Raw genomic sequence first — 13,437 nt, forward strand, 5'->3', positions numbered from 1 at the left:
AGGTGGGGATGAGCAGATGATCGCGGGGTGCGAGACAGCCGAGGACAGGGGAGGCAGGGGGAGAGCCTCAAACTGTTGGAAGGACTGGCTGTGTGACTGTTGGAGGGTGGCCCTAGACCTGGTTGAGTTGGAGGTACCGTCTCCCTGCTGCCCCGCCAACAGGCAGGTCTCTACCAACCTCTGAGAGCCCATGGCCAGCTGGGAGTCCATGTGGCGCTGACGCAGGGACATCATACTGGGAGCTATAGAGACAACACAGAACAACACCATTATCAACAACCACTCTCTGATTATATACACACACAACAACAACACAGGGTGAGGGACAAGAGTAGGCTGGAATTAGACTGGGAGGGCACTAGCAGAAGACATGGGTGTTTGAGACATTCCAGTAATGAATTAGTGTTGTTTACCTTTGTGTTGAGCAATTCAGTAATGTTCGGTTGGGAGAAATATAAGTGATGGATGCAAAATATCGGATGTTCAAACCCCTGGCCTGAGCGATGCCAGTATTGACAAGAGAACAGGAGGGATGCCAGTATTGACAAGAGAACAGGAGGGATGCCAGTATTGACAAGAGAACAGGAGGGATGCCAGTATTGACAAGAGAACAGGAGGGATGCCAGTATTGACAAGAGAACAGGAGGGATGCCACTGTCTGGTGAGGACTTTGTCTGGTGCCTGGTCAGGATTCTTGCAGGGGGGACGGAAGTTAAATATTTACTCATAACCAACCCTCACCCCTTCATTGTAGATGATTATTTGTAAAATCAGTCGGTGGCAGTATGTTGTGAGGGGTCTAAGAACATTAGTTACTGGTGAGTGGAAGAGTGCTCTGGGTGATGAGGAAGAATATTGAGGATCAGGCTAAGGAAGAAGAGCAAGTCATTGGACAGCTGGAGACCGTACGGCCAGGGGTAGGTGGACGAAGCATGGAGAGTTTGCCTTATACATTTACAGGCCCTGTCCCAGGCCAGGGTGTTACAGCTATATCCATCTACAGGCCCTGTCCCAGGCCAGAGTATTACAGCTATATCCATCTACAGGCCCTGTCCCAGGCCAGAGTGTTACAGCTATATCCATCTACAGGCCCTGTCCCAGGCCAGAGTGTTACAGCTATATCCATCTACAGGCACTGTCCCAGGCCAGAGTGTTACAGCTATATCCATCTACAGGCCCTGTCCCAGGCCAGAGTGTTACAGCTATATCCATCTACAGGCCCTGTCCCAGGCCAGAGTATTACAGCTATATCCATCTACAGGCCCTGTCCCAGGCCAGAGTGTTACAGCTATATCCATCTACAGGCCCTGTCCCAGGCCAGAGTGTTACAGCTATGTCCATCTACAGGCCCTGTCCCAGGCCAGAGTGTTACAGCTATATCCATCTACAGGCCCTGTCCCAGGCCAGAGTGTTACAGCTATATCCATCTACAGGCCCTGTCCCAGGCCAGAGTATTACAGCTAAATCCATCTACAGGCCCTGTCCCAGGCCAGAGTGTTACAGCTATATCCATCTACAGGCCCTGTCCCAGGCCAGAGTGTTACAGCTATATCCATCTACAGGCCATGTCCCAGGCCAGAGTGTTACAGCTATATCCATCTACAGGCCCTGTCCCAGGACAGAGTGTTACAGCTATATCCATCTACAGGCCCTGTCCCAGGCCAGAGTGTTACAGCTATATCCATCTACAGGCCCTGTCCCAGGACAGTGTTACAGCTATATCCATCTACAGTCCCTGTCCCAGGCCAGAGTGTTACAGCTATATCCATCTACAGGCCCTGTCCCAGGCCAGAGTATTACAGCTAAATCCATCTACAGGCCCTGTCCCAGGCCAGAGTGTTACAGCTATATCCATCTACAGGCCCTGTCCCAGGCCAGAGTGTTACAGCTATATCCATCTACAGTCCCTGTCCCAGGCCAGAGTGTTACAGCTAAATCCATCTACAGGCCCTCTCCCAGGCCAGAGTGTTACAGCTATATCCATCTACAGGCCCTGTCCCAGGCCAGAGTGTTACAGCTATATCCATCTACAGTCCCTGTCCCAGGCCAGAGTGTTACAGCTATATCCATCTACAGGCCCTGTCCCAGGCCAGAGTATTACAGCTATATCCATCTACAGTCCCTGTCCCAGGCTAGAGTACTACAGCAATATCCATCTACAGTCCCTGTCCCAGGACAGAGTGTTACAGCTATATCCATCTACAGTCCCTGTCCCAGGAGAGTGTTACAGCTATATCCATCTACAGGCCCTGTCCCAGGACAGTGTTACAGCTATATCCATCTATAGGCCCTGTCCCAGGCCAGTGTTACAGCTATATCCATCTACAGGCCCTGTCCCAGGACAGTGTTACAGCTATATCCATCTACAGGCCCTGTCCCAGGACAGTGTTACAGCTATATCAATCTACAGTCCCTGTTCCAGGCCAGAGTGTTACAGCTATATCCATCTACAGGCCCTGTCCCAGGACAGTGTTACAGCTATATCCATCTACAGGCCCTGTCCCAGGACAGTGTTACAGCTATATCCATCTACAGGCCCTGTCCCAGGCCAGAGTGTTACAGCTATATCCATCTACAGGCCCTGTCCCAGGACAGTGTTACAGCTATATCCATCTACAGGCCCTGTCCCAGGCCAGAGTATTACAGCTATATCCATCTACAGTCCCTGTCCCAGGCCAGAGTATTACAGCTATATCCATCTACAGTCCCTGTCCCAGGCCAGAGTGTTACAGCTATATCCATCTTCAGGCCCTGTCCCAGGACAGTGTTACAGCTATATCCATCTACAGGCCCTGTCCCAGGACAGAGTGTTACAGCTATATCCATCTTCAGGCCCTGTCCCAGGACAGTGTTACAGCTATATCCATCTACAGGCCCTGTCCCAGGCCAGAGTGTTACAGCTATATCCATCTACAGGCCCTGTCCCAGGACAGAGTATTACAGCTATATCCATCTACAGGCCCTGTCCCAGGACAGTGTTACAGCTATATCCATCTACAGTCCCTGTTCCAGGCCAGAGTGTTACAGCTATATCCATCTACAGGCCCTGTCCCAGGCCAGTGTTACAGCTATATCCATCTACAGGCCCTGTCCCAGGCCAGAGTACTACAGCTATATCCATCTACAGGCCCTGTCCCAGGACAGTGTTACAGCTATATCCATCTACAGGCCCTGTCCCAGGCCAGAGTGTTACAGCTATATCCATCTACAGGCCCTGTCCCAGGACAGTGTTACAGCTATATCCATCTACAGGCCCTGTCCCAGGCCAGAGTATTACAGCTATATCCATCTATAGGCCCTGTCCCAGGACAGTGTTACAGCTATATCCATCTACAGGCCCTGTCCCAGGCCAGAGTGTTACAGCTATATCCATCTACAGGCCCTGTCCCAGGACAGTGTTACAGCTATATCCATCTACAGGCCCTGTCCCAGGCCAGAGTGTTACAGCTATATCAATCTACAGGCCCTGTCCCAGGCCAGAGTGTTACAGCTATATCCATCTACAGGCCCTGTCCCAGGACAGTGTTACAGCTATATCCATCTACAGGCCCTGTCCCAGGCCAGAGTTACAGCTATATCCATCTACAGGCCCTGTTCCAGGCCAGAGTGTTACAGCTATATCCATCTACAGGCCCTGTCCCAGGCCAGTGTTACAGCTATATCCATCTACAGGCCCTGTTCCAGGCCAGAGTGTTACAGCTATATCCATCTACAGGCCCTGTCCCAGGACAGTGTTACAGCTATATCCATCTACAGGCCCTGTCCCAGGCCAGAGTTACAGCTATATCCATCTACAGGCCCTGTTCCAGGCCAGAGTTACAGCTATATCCATCTACAGGCCCTGTCCCAGGACAGTGTTACAGCTATATCCATCTACAGGCCCTGTCCCAGGCCAGAGTGTTACAGCTATATCCATCTATAGGCCCTGTCCCAGGACAGTGTTACAGCTATATCCATCTACAGGCCCTGTCCCAGGCCAGAGTGTTACAGCTATATCCATCTACAGGCCCTGTCCCAGGACAGTGTTACAGCTATATCCATCTACAGGCCCTGTCCCAGGCCAGAGTGTTACAGCTATATCCATCTATAGGCCCTGTCCCAGGCCAGAGTGTTACAGCTATATCCATCTACAGGCCCTGTCCCAGGACAGTGTTACAGCTATATCCATCTACAGGCCCTGTCCCAGGCCAGAGTGTTACAGCTATATCCATCTACAGGCCCTGCCCCAGGCCAGAGTTACAGCTATATCCATCTACAGGCCCTGTTCCAGGCCAGAGTGTTACAGCTATATCCATCTACAGGCCCTGTCCCAGGCCAGTGTTACAGCTATATCCATCTACAGGCCCTGTCCCAGGACAGTGTTACAGCTATATCCATCTACAGGCCCTGTCCCAGGCCAGAGTGTTACAGCTATATCCATCTACAGGCCATGTCCCAGGACAGTGTTACAGCTATATCCATCTACAGGCCCTGTCCCAGGCCAGAGTGTTACAGCTATATCTATCTACAGGCCCTGTCCCAGGACAGAGTGTTACAGCTAAATCCATCTACAGGCCCTGTCCCAGGCCAGAGTGTTACAGCTATATCCATCTACAGGCCCTGTCCCAGGCCAGAGTGTTACAGCTATATCCATCTACAGGCCCTGTCCCAGGCCAGAGTGTTACAGCTATATCCATCTACAGGCCCTGTCCCAGGACAGAGTGTTACAGCTATATCCATCTACAGGCCCTGTCCCAGGACAGAGTATTACAGCTATATCCATCTACAGGCCCTGTCCCAGGACAGAGTATTACAGCTATATCCATCTACAGACCTTGCCCATAGTGTTATAGTATGTGCTCTGCGGTTTTGAGAGGGGTGGGTGACTTTAGGAGATAGAGGGAGGGAGGGTTGAGGTCAGGATGAGGGGTAGCCAACAGGCCAACCAGAGTATTTCCTGAGAGACTGGCTGTCCGAACCCACAGACCACTTGCTCGCTGGTTCTTGAGCCAATTGGTGTCTGGGGGTCGACCAGAGACACGAACGGCCGCCGCAGCCAAAGAGAAGTGTTGGTGGAGGGAGAGGGGTAGTGAGGGAGGAGGGGACGTTATTAATGTGGATTAGAAGACTTACTAGAGGCCTGCAGTGACAGAGGTCTAGAAGGAGACTGCAGAACTAGAGCTCAGCTTACCGCTGCAGTTAGTATCAGCCCTTCTCTCTAGGTCTGCTATAATCAAAACCCAGTTACTTCCCAGTAGAGCTGGTTACCAGGATACCATAGAACACAATGTTGACCTGTTAAGTCAATAAACATGTTCCATTAAATATAATACATTTGTTACCAAGACAAGGACTAGAAATAAGAACTAAAGTATGTTGTTCGCATCATTACTCCCTTTGACATCGTAACTGGTTAATAAAAGCTGTAATACTGCATTTCAAAAGAAGAAACCCTGAGTATGTAATTCCTTAGTGGCTGAAACAAGGTGATAAATGTGTACCCCAGGGAAATGACTTGACAACAATAGAATGCAAGGCTCTATGTAACGAGAGAAAACTCTATTATCTTGCAGGCAGCACAACAAGAGAGACTTTTAATTGAGTGCATGCATCACTGCCTTCCTCTTACCCAAATAGGTCTAGATCAAAGATAAACCTTATGAAGCTTATAGGAGGACAATGGCCTTTCATATTGCATACTATTACTTCATGTTCAGTCCTTCATTTCAGCCTTGTCCAAACAGCACCTTCCATTGGTCAGACTAGGAGACGACTGCTAAAAATAGATCAGCACAAAGATTTGGTGTCATGAAGTATGTATTTCTTCAGAGGTTCAATTTCCACAGCAATGGATATCAACATTGGCCACCTTGTTCTCGTCTTACACGCCATCCCAGAAGTGAAATTCCCATAAATCGAGGCACTCATTTCCAAAATGAGAGAATATAAAAACACCCCAACCAACTGAAAATATGTCTAAAAATATATATATATATTAATAATTGAAATTACAATTCATACATTACAGATTTGCAAACACAGAACACGTTTTGGGGTATTTTATTAGGATCCCCATGAGCTGATGTGAAAGCAGCAGCTATGCTTCCTGGGGTCCACTGTGGGACTCTCACTGTGGGACACTCAATCACAGACAAAACAACCCAGACAAACACTCCGAATCCCTTCACAAACCGGGCTGCTCATTTTAATAAATTGAGATAATGACAATATTATTTATAATGATAATAACGTTTATAATGATAATATTTTGTGTCTGTATGCTAATTTTCATATGAGGGTTGACTTTTGGATTTCCCCAGAAGGCCCTTGGTGTATTTAGGAGGTCTTTTGCTACAGAGTCCCACAGTGGGGCCGAGGGAGTCGGACCAGCCCTTACATTGCAGAGTACCGGGCGATATGATGTCCTCGTCCATGTCGTCCATGTCATCAGACATAACGAAGTGCTGGGGTGTGGCCCGGCCACCCATGAGGCTGGGGTCAAGGTTCAGGGTGGAGGCCAGGGAGGAGAGCCCAGGGTTATTGACGATGGTGAACCCAGTCAGAATCTCAATCTGCTGCCAGCGGTGTAGCCTCTCCCTCAGAGCAGCAGTCACCTCACCCAGGGCTTGTCTGGATTCGGAGGAGAGGAGGGGGCAGAGGAATATAGATATAGGAGATATTGGCTTTAGACAAATCCCAAAATACTCTCTGTAATTAAACTCACTTGGCTGTCAGAATTTGGTGATCCACATTGTCCAGACAGGAGCTGTGTGCCACATGGAAGGTCCCAAAGATGGTGTTTCTCTTCTTCTTGATCTTCTCTGCCTGCAGTCACAAACACGATGAAACATTACTCCCAGGATCTGTCAACTCTGTCACACTAAGGGTCCAGAGTTTCTCCTGCTCACATTGCCAGAGAAATCTCCTGGCCCTACTCATATGGTATATCTAGTCCCCATACTGTATTCAGTGCATTTGGGAAGTATTCAAGCCCCTTCCCCTTTTCCACATTGTTACAACCGTATTCTAAATGGATTAAATATATTTTTCCCCCTCAAGCTACACACAATACCCCATAATGAGAAAGAGAACAGGTTTTTACAAAATGTTGGAAAATTATTAAATATAAACAAAAATACCTTATTATTTACATAAATATTCAGACCCTTTGCTATGAGACTTGAAATTGAGCTCAGGTGCATCCTGTTTCCATTGATCATCCTTCAGATGTTTCTAAAACTTAATTGGGGTCCACCTGTGGTAAATTCAAATGATTGGACATGATTTGGAAAAGCACACACACACCAGTCTATAAAAAGGTCCCGCATGTCAAAGCAAAAACCAAGCCATGAGGTTGAACGAAATGTCAGCAGAACTCCGAGACAAGATTGTGTCGAAGCACAGATCTGGGGAAGGGTACCAAAACATTTCTGCAGCATTGAAGGTCCTGAAGATCACAGTGGCCTCCATCATTCTTAAATGGATGAAGTTTGGAACCACCAAGACTGTTCCTAGAGCTGGCCACCTGGACAAACTAAGCAATCGGGGGAGAAGGGCCTTGGTCAGGGAGGTGACCAAGGATCCGATGGTCACTCTGACAGAGCTCTAGAGTTCCTCTGTGGAGATGGGAGAGACTTCCAGAAGGACAACCATCTCTGCAGCACTCCACCAATCAGGCCTTTATGGTAGAGTGGCCAGACAGAAGCCATTCCTCAGTAAAAGGCACATGACAGCCCGTTTCACAAAAAGCACCTAAAGGACTCAGACCATGAGAAACAAGATTCTCTTTTTCTGATGAACCCCAGGATTGAACTCTTTGGCCTGAATGGCAAGCGTCACATCTGGAGGAAACTTGGCACCATCCCTACAGTGAAGCATGGTGGTGGCATCATGCTGTGGAGATGTTTTTCAGCGGCAGGGACTGGGAGACAAGTTAGGATCAAGGGAAAGATGAACGGAGCAAAGTACAGAGAGAGCCTTGATGAAAACCTGCTCCAGAGCGCTCAGGACCTCAGACTGGGGAAAAGGTTCACCTTCCAATAGGACAACGACACTAAGCACACAGCCAAGACAACACAGGAATGGCTTCGGGACAAGATTCTGAATTGTCCTTGAGTGGCCCAGCTAGAGCCCAAACTTGAACATCTCTGGAGATAAGTGAAAATAGCTGTGCAGCGACCCTCCTCATCCAACCTGATAGATCTGCAGAGAAGAATGGAAGAAACTCCCCAAATACAGGTGTGCCAAGCTTGTAGCGTCATACCCAAGACTCAAGGCTGTAAATCCCTACCAATGGTGCTTCAAAGTACTGAGTAAAGGGTCTGAATATTTATGTAAATGTGATATTTATTTTAATTTAATACATTTGCCAAAATGTATAAAACCTGTTCCTGCTTTGTCATTATGGGGTATTGTATTTAGATTGATGAGGGGGGAAAAACAATTTAATCTATTTTAGAATAAAGCTGTAACGTAACAGAATGTGGAAAAAGTCAGGGGGTCTGAATACTTTTCGAATGCACTGCATCCAGCCCTGTGGCGGTATACACAGCCCTGTGGCGGTATACACAGCCCTGTGGCGGTATACACAGCCCTGTGGCGGTATACACAGCCCTGTGGCGGTATACACAGCCCTGTGGCGGTATACACAGCCCTGTGGCGGTATACACAGCCCTGTGGCGGTATACACAGCCCTGTGGCGGTATACACAGCCCTGTGGCGGTATACACAGCCCTGTGGCGGTATACACAGCCCTCGGGCGGTATACACAGCCCTCGGGCGGTATACACAGCCCTCGGGCGGTATACACAGCCCTCGGGCGGTATACACAGTCCTGTGGCGGTATACACAGTCCTGTGGCGGTATACACAGTCCTGTGGCATCTCACCCCTTCTTTTGCCACCAGTAGCTGCTTCTCAGCGTTCTGCTTCTTGATGTTGTAGTACTGCACCTCCACCTCATGGGTGAGCTGCAGCCACTTCTGGAGGGACTCTGGTGGGGACCAGCTGCAGCGAGACTCCAGCTCCTTCTCTGCCTTCTTGAGGGCCATGCGCACCTGCACACACACATACATACAAAGTCAACATACAGCACATAACTTCTTATTGACTCAATACGGCAGCGAAAGGAACACACCAAAGTCCACACTTTAAGGTCCAACACACAGGTTGAGTATTCAGGACAAATGTGTCATTCCAACACTGTGACAAGTCTCTCTGATGTGGAGATGGGAGAGGGAAACGTGATCTCATTGGCTCGTGAATGCTAGCGCTCTTTGTCTCCTGAAAGCCTCATTAAGCGCTGTGCAAATGAGCCCAGAGCCACCCAGCCGCCCTTAGACTCAATCACTGCCAAGCCTTAATGGAGCAGCACTGGGCCAGCCAGGGGAGCAGAGGGCCTGCAAGGCCTGATCAGGGCCTGTCTGATCAGGCAGGCACAAGGGCTGACCTGGTTTGACCTCCACTGGGACAAGACAACAAGAGAACCAACCTCCAGAGAAACCCTCCAGATGAAATGAGCATTCCAAATCCTCTGAACTAGGCCATGGTTTTGGGTATGGTGCAATGGGACCTGCAGTCAGGAGCTGTGAATCTAATTGTTATGTCATATGAAAGCATTCAGAGTTCGATTCAAAATATTCTCTGGCTGATTATGTGAAAACAGAATAAGAATATTTTGCAGGAAGTAGGCCAAATAAAAAACATCCTTTCCTAGGCATGCATGCTAAAAAAAGACTAAAAAGAGGGAGCTATCTCAGGCCCTTTCTCTAGTCATATATTGAGAACTGAAATCAGATAAAGGAGTGACTATTGCTTCCTCAGACTACAGTGTTCTCAGGAGACCATAGTGATAGTAGCAGATTGATGAGAGTACACAACATGAGCCCTCTGCTCACCTGCCTTGTGTGGGCCGACCCCTGCTTCCTTTCCTGAGCGCTGAGTGGGAGTTATGCCTACTGATCGCATTTGGCACCTAATCCATCTAAATATATAGCTGGTTCCCTAGAATATAGACTGGTTAACAGGGTTCAGTCAGTCGGAGTGTCACTCCTCTCGGGCTTTACTCTACAGGTTTCTGTTACTGGCCTCAACCACACCTCGTCTCTCAAAAAGTATCCCACTAGACTAATTCCCCCTCGTCCACCTGCATTGGTTCTCCACCCGTCCCTCTCCAAAGTGGCATAGTCCAGTACCTGGTCGAGCTCCTCCTCGGCATATTTCTGCCGACTCAGCTCGTTCTCGGTGCCCTCACGGAGCTCCTTCAACCGCTGGGCCTCCTGCTTGGCACAGTTAATCTCATCCCTCAGCTTCTGTTCCAGGTTCACCTTCTCCACCTCCACCGTACGGTGCTCCTCCTGGGCTATCTGCAGCCTGGGGGAGGGAGAGAGAGAGAGAAAGAGAGAGTGAGTGTGAGTGAGCAAGAGAGAGAAATAATCAGACAAGGAAAAGCATGAGATGTAATCTGTTCTTTTCCTGATCACATTGCCGGACCAGGAAGCATTCTAGGGTCTTGTTACAGGTGCTAGTAATCCGTGACTCAGCAATAACAGGGGAAAACAATAGAAGTGCCTGTATCTTTTTACTACTAGATGCCATGGAGACTGGCATGTCCACATAGCATCCTCCAACCAGCTGTCCTCGGACCTCGATGCTCCTGGCTATAAAGACTGACCACTATAGAGCCCAAGGAAGCCAGGTATCCATCACTGGAGCGCTAGGAGTCTCTGTCGTCCTCTGATTTATATGCTAAATGTAGTTGAGATTCCCCAGGCAGACAAAGAAATGGTTTGTTTTCCAGGCAGGGTCCAGTTTCAAGAGCTAGCTACAGTAGTGGAAGTACTCCAGCAGCCTGTTGCTTTGTAACTACATCAAACAGCACTAGTTTGTAAGCCTATCACAGGAATTTCCACGCTTCCTTGACATTTCACACACACACACAACTGAACAGTCATTCATGAAAAACTACAAAATAACTTAAATGCATTATTCAGTGGAAGTAAAGCAATGGAGATCACAGATCACGCAGTCAAGAGAGAGAGTCTACTCACTCTGTAGACAATGCCATGTGGCTTAACACCAGCCCAGCAGTTAAGTATGTGGCTTTGCACCAGCCCAGCAGTTAAGTATGCGGCTGCACCAGCCCAGCAGTTAAGTATGCGGCTGCACCAGCCCAGCAGTTAAGTATGCGGCTGCACCAGCCCAGCAGTTAAGTATGCGGCTGCACCAGCTCAGCAGTTAAGTATGCGGCTGCATCAGCTCAGCAGTTAAGTATGCGGCTGCACCAGCCCAGCAGTTAAGTATGCGGCTGCACCAGCTCAGCAGTTAAGTATGCGGCTGCACCAGCCCAGCAGTTAAGTATGCGGCTGCACCAGCCCAGCAGTTAAGTATGCGGCTGCACCAGCTCAGCAGTTAAGTATGCGGCTGCACCAGCCCAGCAGTTAAGTATGCGGCTGCACCAGCCCAGCAGTTAAGTATGCGGCTGCATCAGCCCAGCAGTTAAGTATGCGGCTGCATCAGCCCAGCAGTTAAGTATGTATGCGGCTGCATCAGCCCAGCAGTTAAGTATGTAAGTGACTGTGTGTAACGATAAAATGAGGGGCTTGCATCTTACAGTATGTGGCTGAAAACAATAGCTAACGTGTAGAGGGCAGAGGGCAGCTGTCAGTGTGCTGAATGACATCAAGGCTTGGACATCCAAGGAATGAGAGACCCAGTTGTGACAGAGCCCAGTACTCCATAGCCTTTCTGTGTTGGGATTATGGTGCTCTTCTTCTGCCACAGTAGAATGGGAATGTACTGTATAACCATCATAAACATGTGGTCCCCAGCGCCTCAAACATGACTTTATTTAGACCAACAGAGTCCATTTGTGGGATGGCTGGCTTTGTCATGCTGGGCTAGTACAGTGTCACGTCTCACTATCTTGTGAGGTCTGTCACAAGACCACGGTTCAAAACACAGAGGGCCCCCAGGGAGAGCTAGAACTGTAGATATTCACGTGATCCACAGGGAGACTGCTTCAGCTTGTATACAACCTAGCCTGCTGTGTTTTAAAGAAATCACATCATATATTTGAGATGATCAATACCTGATTAGAATTGGTGTATTGAAATTAACAGAATTTCAATTGATATAAACTAACCTGAATCCATGGAGTAGAGTATCCGCACACGTTACAAAAACAATCAGTAAGAGTGATAACAGGTTTTACTGGGTGTGGGTTGAGAGAAGGCTGTTTTACACCACCAGAGAGCAGCCTCCTCCCACCAGAGGTAGAGGTGGCCGAGCTGCAGTCAAGAGTAGCCTGACGAATCACCCGAATGTAATTATGCTGCTGTATTTCATACATTGTCTGAATCTGACATCCTACATGTTGTTTGTGTGACTTCATTTCAAAATGAGGGGAGTGTTATGCAAAAATTCATCAGCGTAGCCTAACAAATCTAACAAGAGTATCAAAGTTGACAACATGATCATGTAGATTGGCTCTGGCCCAACCCATTCGTTTCTGGGACCAATCAGAATGGTCAGAATGTGTTGCACATTCTAGAAATTGTCAGGGAGGGAGGGAGGGAGGGAGGGAGGGAGGGAGGGAGGGAGGGAGGGAGGCAAATCCAGACTGATCATGGAGAAGAAACATCTGTTGGCTGGAATGATGGGTAGCTAGGCAACAGTGAAAGGTGATCCTGGGGTCTGAGGATGGAAAATGTGGGCAGTGGGCCCTCCCACTAATGTTCTCAACCCTGACCTCTACCATTCACTAGCCACAGCAGCAACAACGGCAGAGCAGGCAGGCACTCCACTGAGAGAAGACCCATGCAGACACTCAGCCCCACTGCACTGTCCAACAAAGGACTTACGTACTGTACTGTACAAGAGATCATCATCAAAGCCTATATGCAGGACCGGCTCAGTACCTCCAGGCTGTAACTGGGCTGATATAGATTTGCATGAATAGCATTCCTACGAGTGAGACTAGTTTTAAATCAATGTCATTTATGAGCAACTGGAAAATGAGCAGCAGCAGCAGAATGTGGAGATATATATATCTGTTTATACAACAGGTGGGTCTAATCCTGAATGCTGATTGGTTAAAACCACATTCCATCCAGTGTCTATTCCACAAGTTACCGCAAGCTAAATATATGATGTTAAAATGCCTATTTCCATCTGACTGCGGAATCCACCGTCTCATCAGCCCAGCAAGGCAATTTATACACTTGATGTCCACTTTAAAATGCATCTAGACATTATCTCACATTTCTTTTAGACTAACATTTCTTTTTCAACAGCAGAGATTTGTGTAAACCTTTGTCTGTCTCTCCGGCATTTGCAACATTGTTGTAATATTCAAATTTGATCTCCAGCTGTCCCATAGTAATGAAAGTTTCGGGAGTGGAGACGGGACAGACTGGCTTGGAAACGCTGCCTGTCTAAATTATGGATCAGCTGGCATCAT

At 48.3% G+C, this 13,437-nt stretch overlaps 1 protein-coding gene across 1 annotated transcript in view; it reads right to left on the bottom strand.

Annotated features, from left to right (window-relative positions):
* stim1a (stromal interaction molecule 1a) overlaps nt 1–13,437 on the bottom strand; it is an 85,387-nt gene that overhangs the window by 3,230 nt on the left and 68,720 nt on the right. Inside the window, exons 8-12 of the mRNA XM_035792480.2 lie at nt 10,172–10,349; nt 8,867–9,034; nt 6,704–6,804; nt 6,377–6,609; nt 179–242 (exon numbers count right to left, since the gene is read on the bottom strand). Of these exons, the coding sequence (XP_035648373.1) occupies nt 179–242; nt 6,377–6,609; nt 6,704–6,804; nt 8,867–9,034; nt 10,172–10,349 (744 nt within the window). The remainder of the gene's footprint in view (nt 1–178; nt 243–6,376; nt 6,610–6,703; nt 6,805–8,866; nt 9,035–10,171; nt 10,350–13,437) is intronic.

The sequence above is a fragment of the Oncorhynchus keta genome, chromosome 18, assembly GCF_023373465.1.
Source record: "Oncorhynchus keta strain PuntledgeMale-10-30-2019 chromosome 18, Oket_V2, whole genome shotgun sequence".
Lineage (NCBI taxonomy): Eukaryota > Metazoa > Chordata > Actinopteri > Salmoniformes > Salmonidae > Oncorhynchus > Oncorhynchus keta.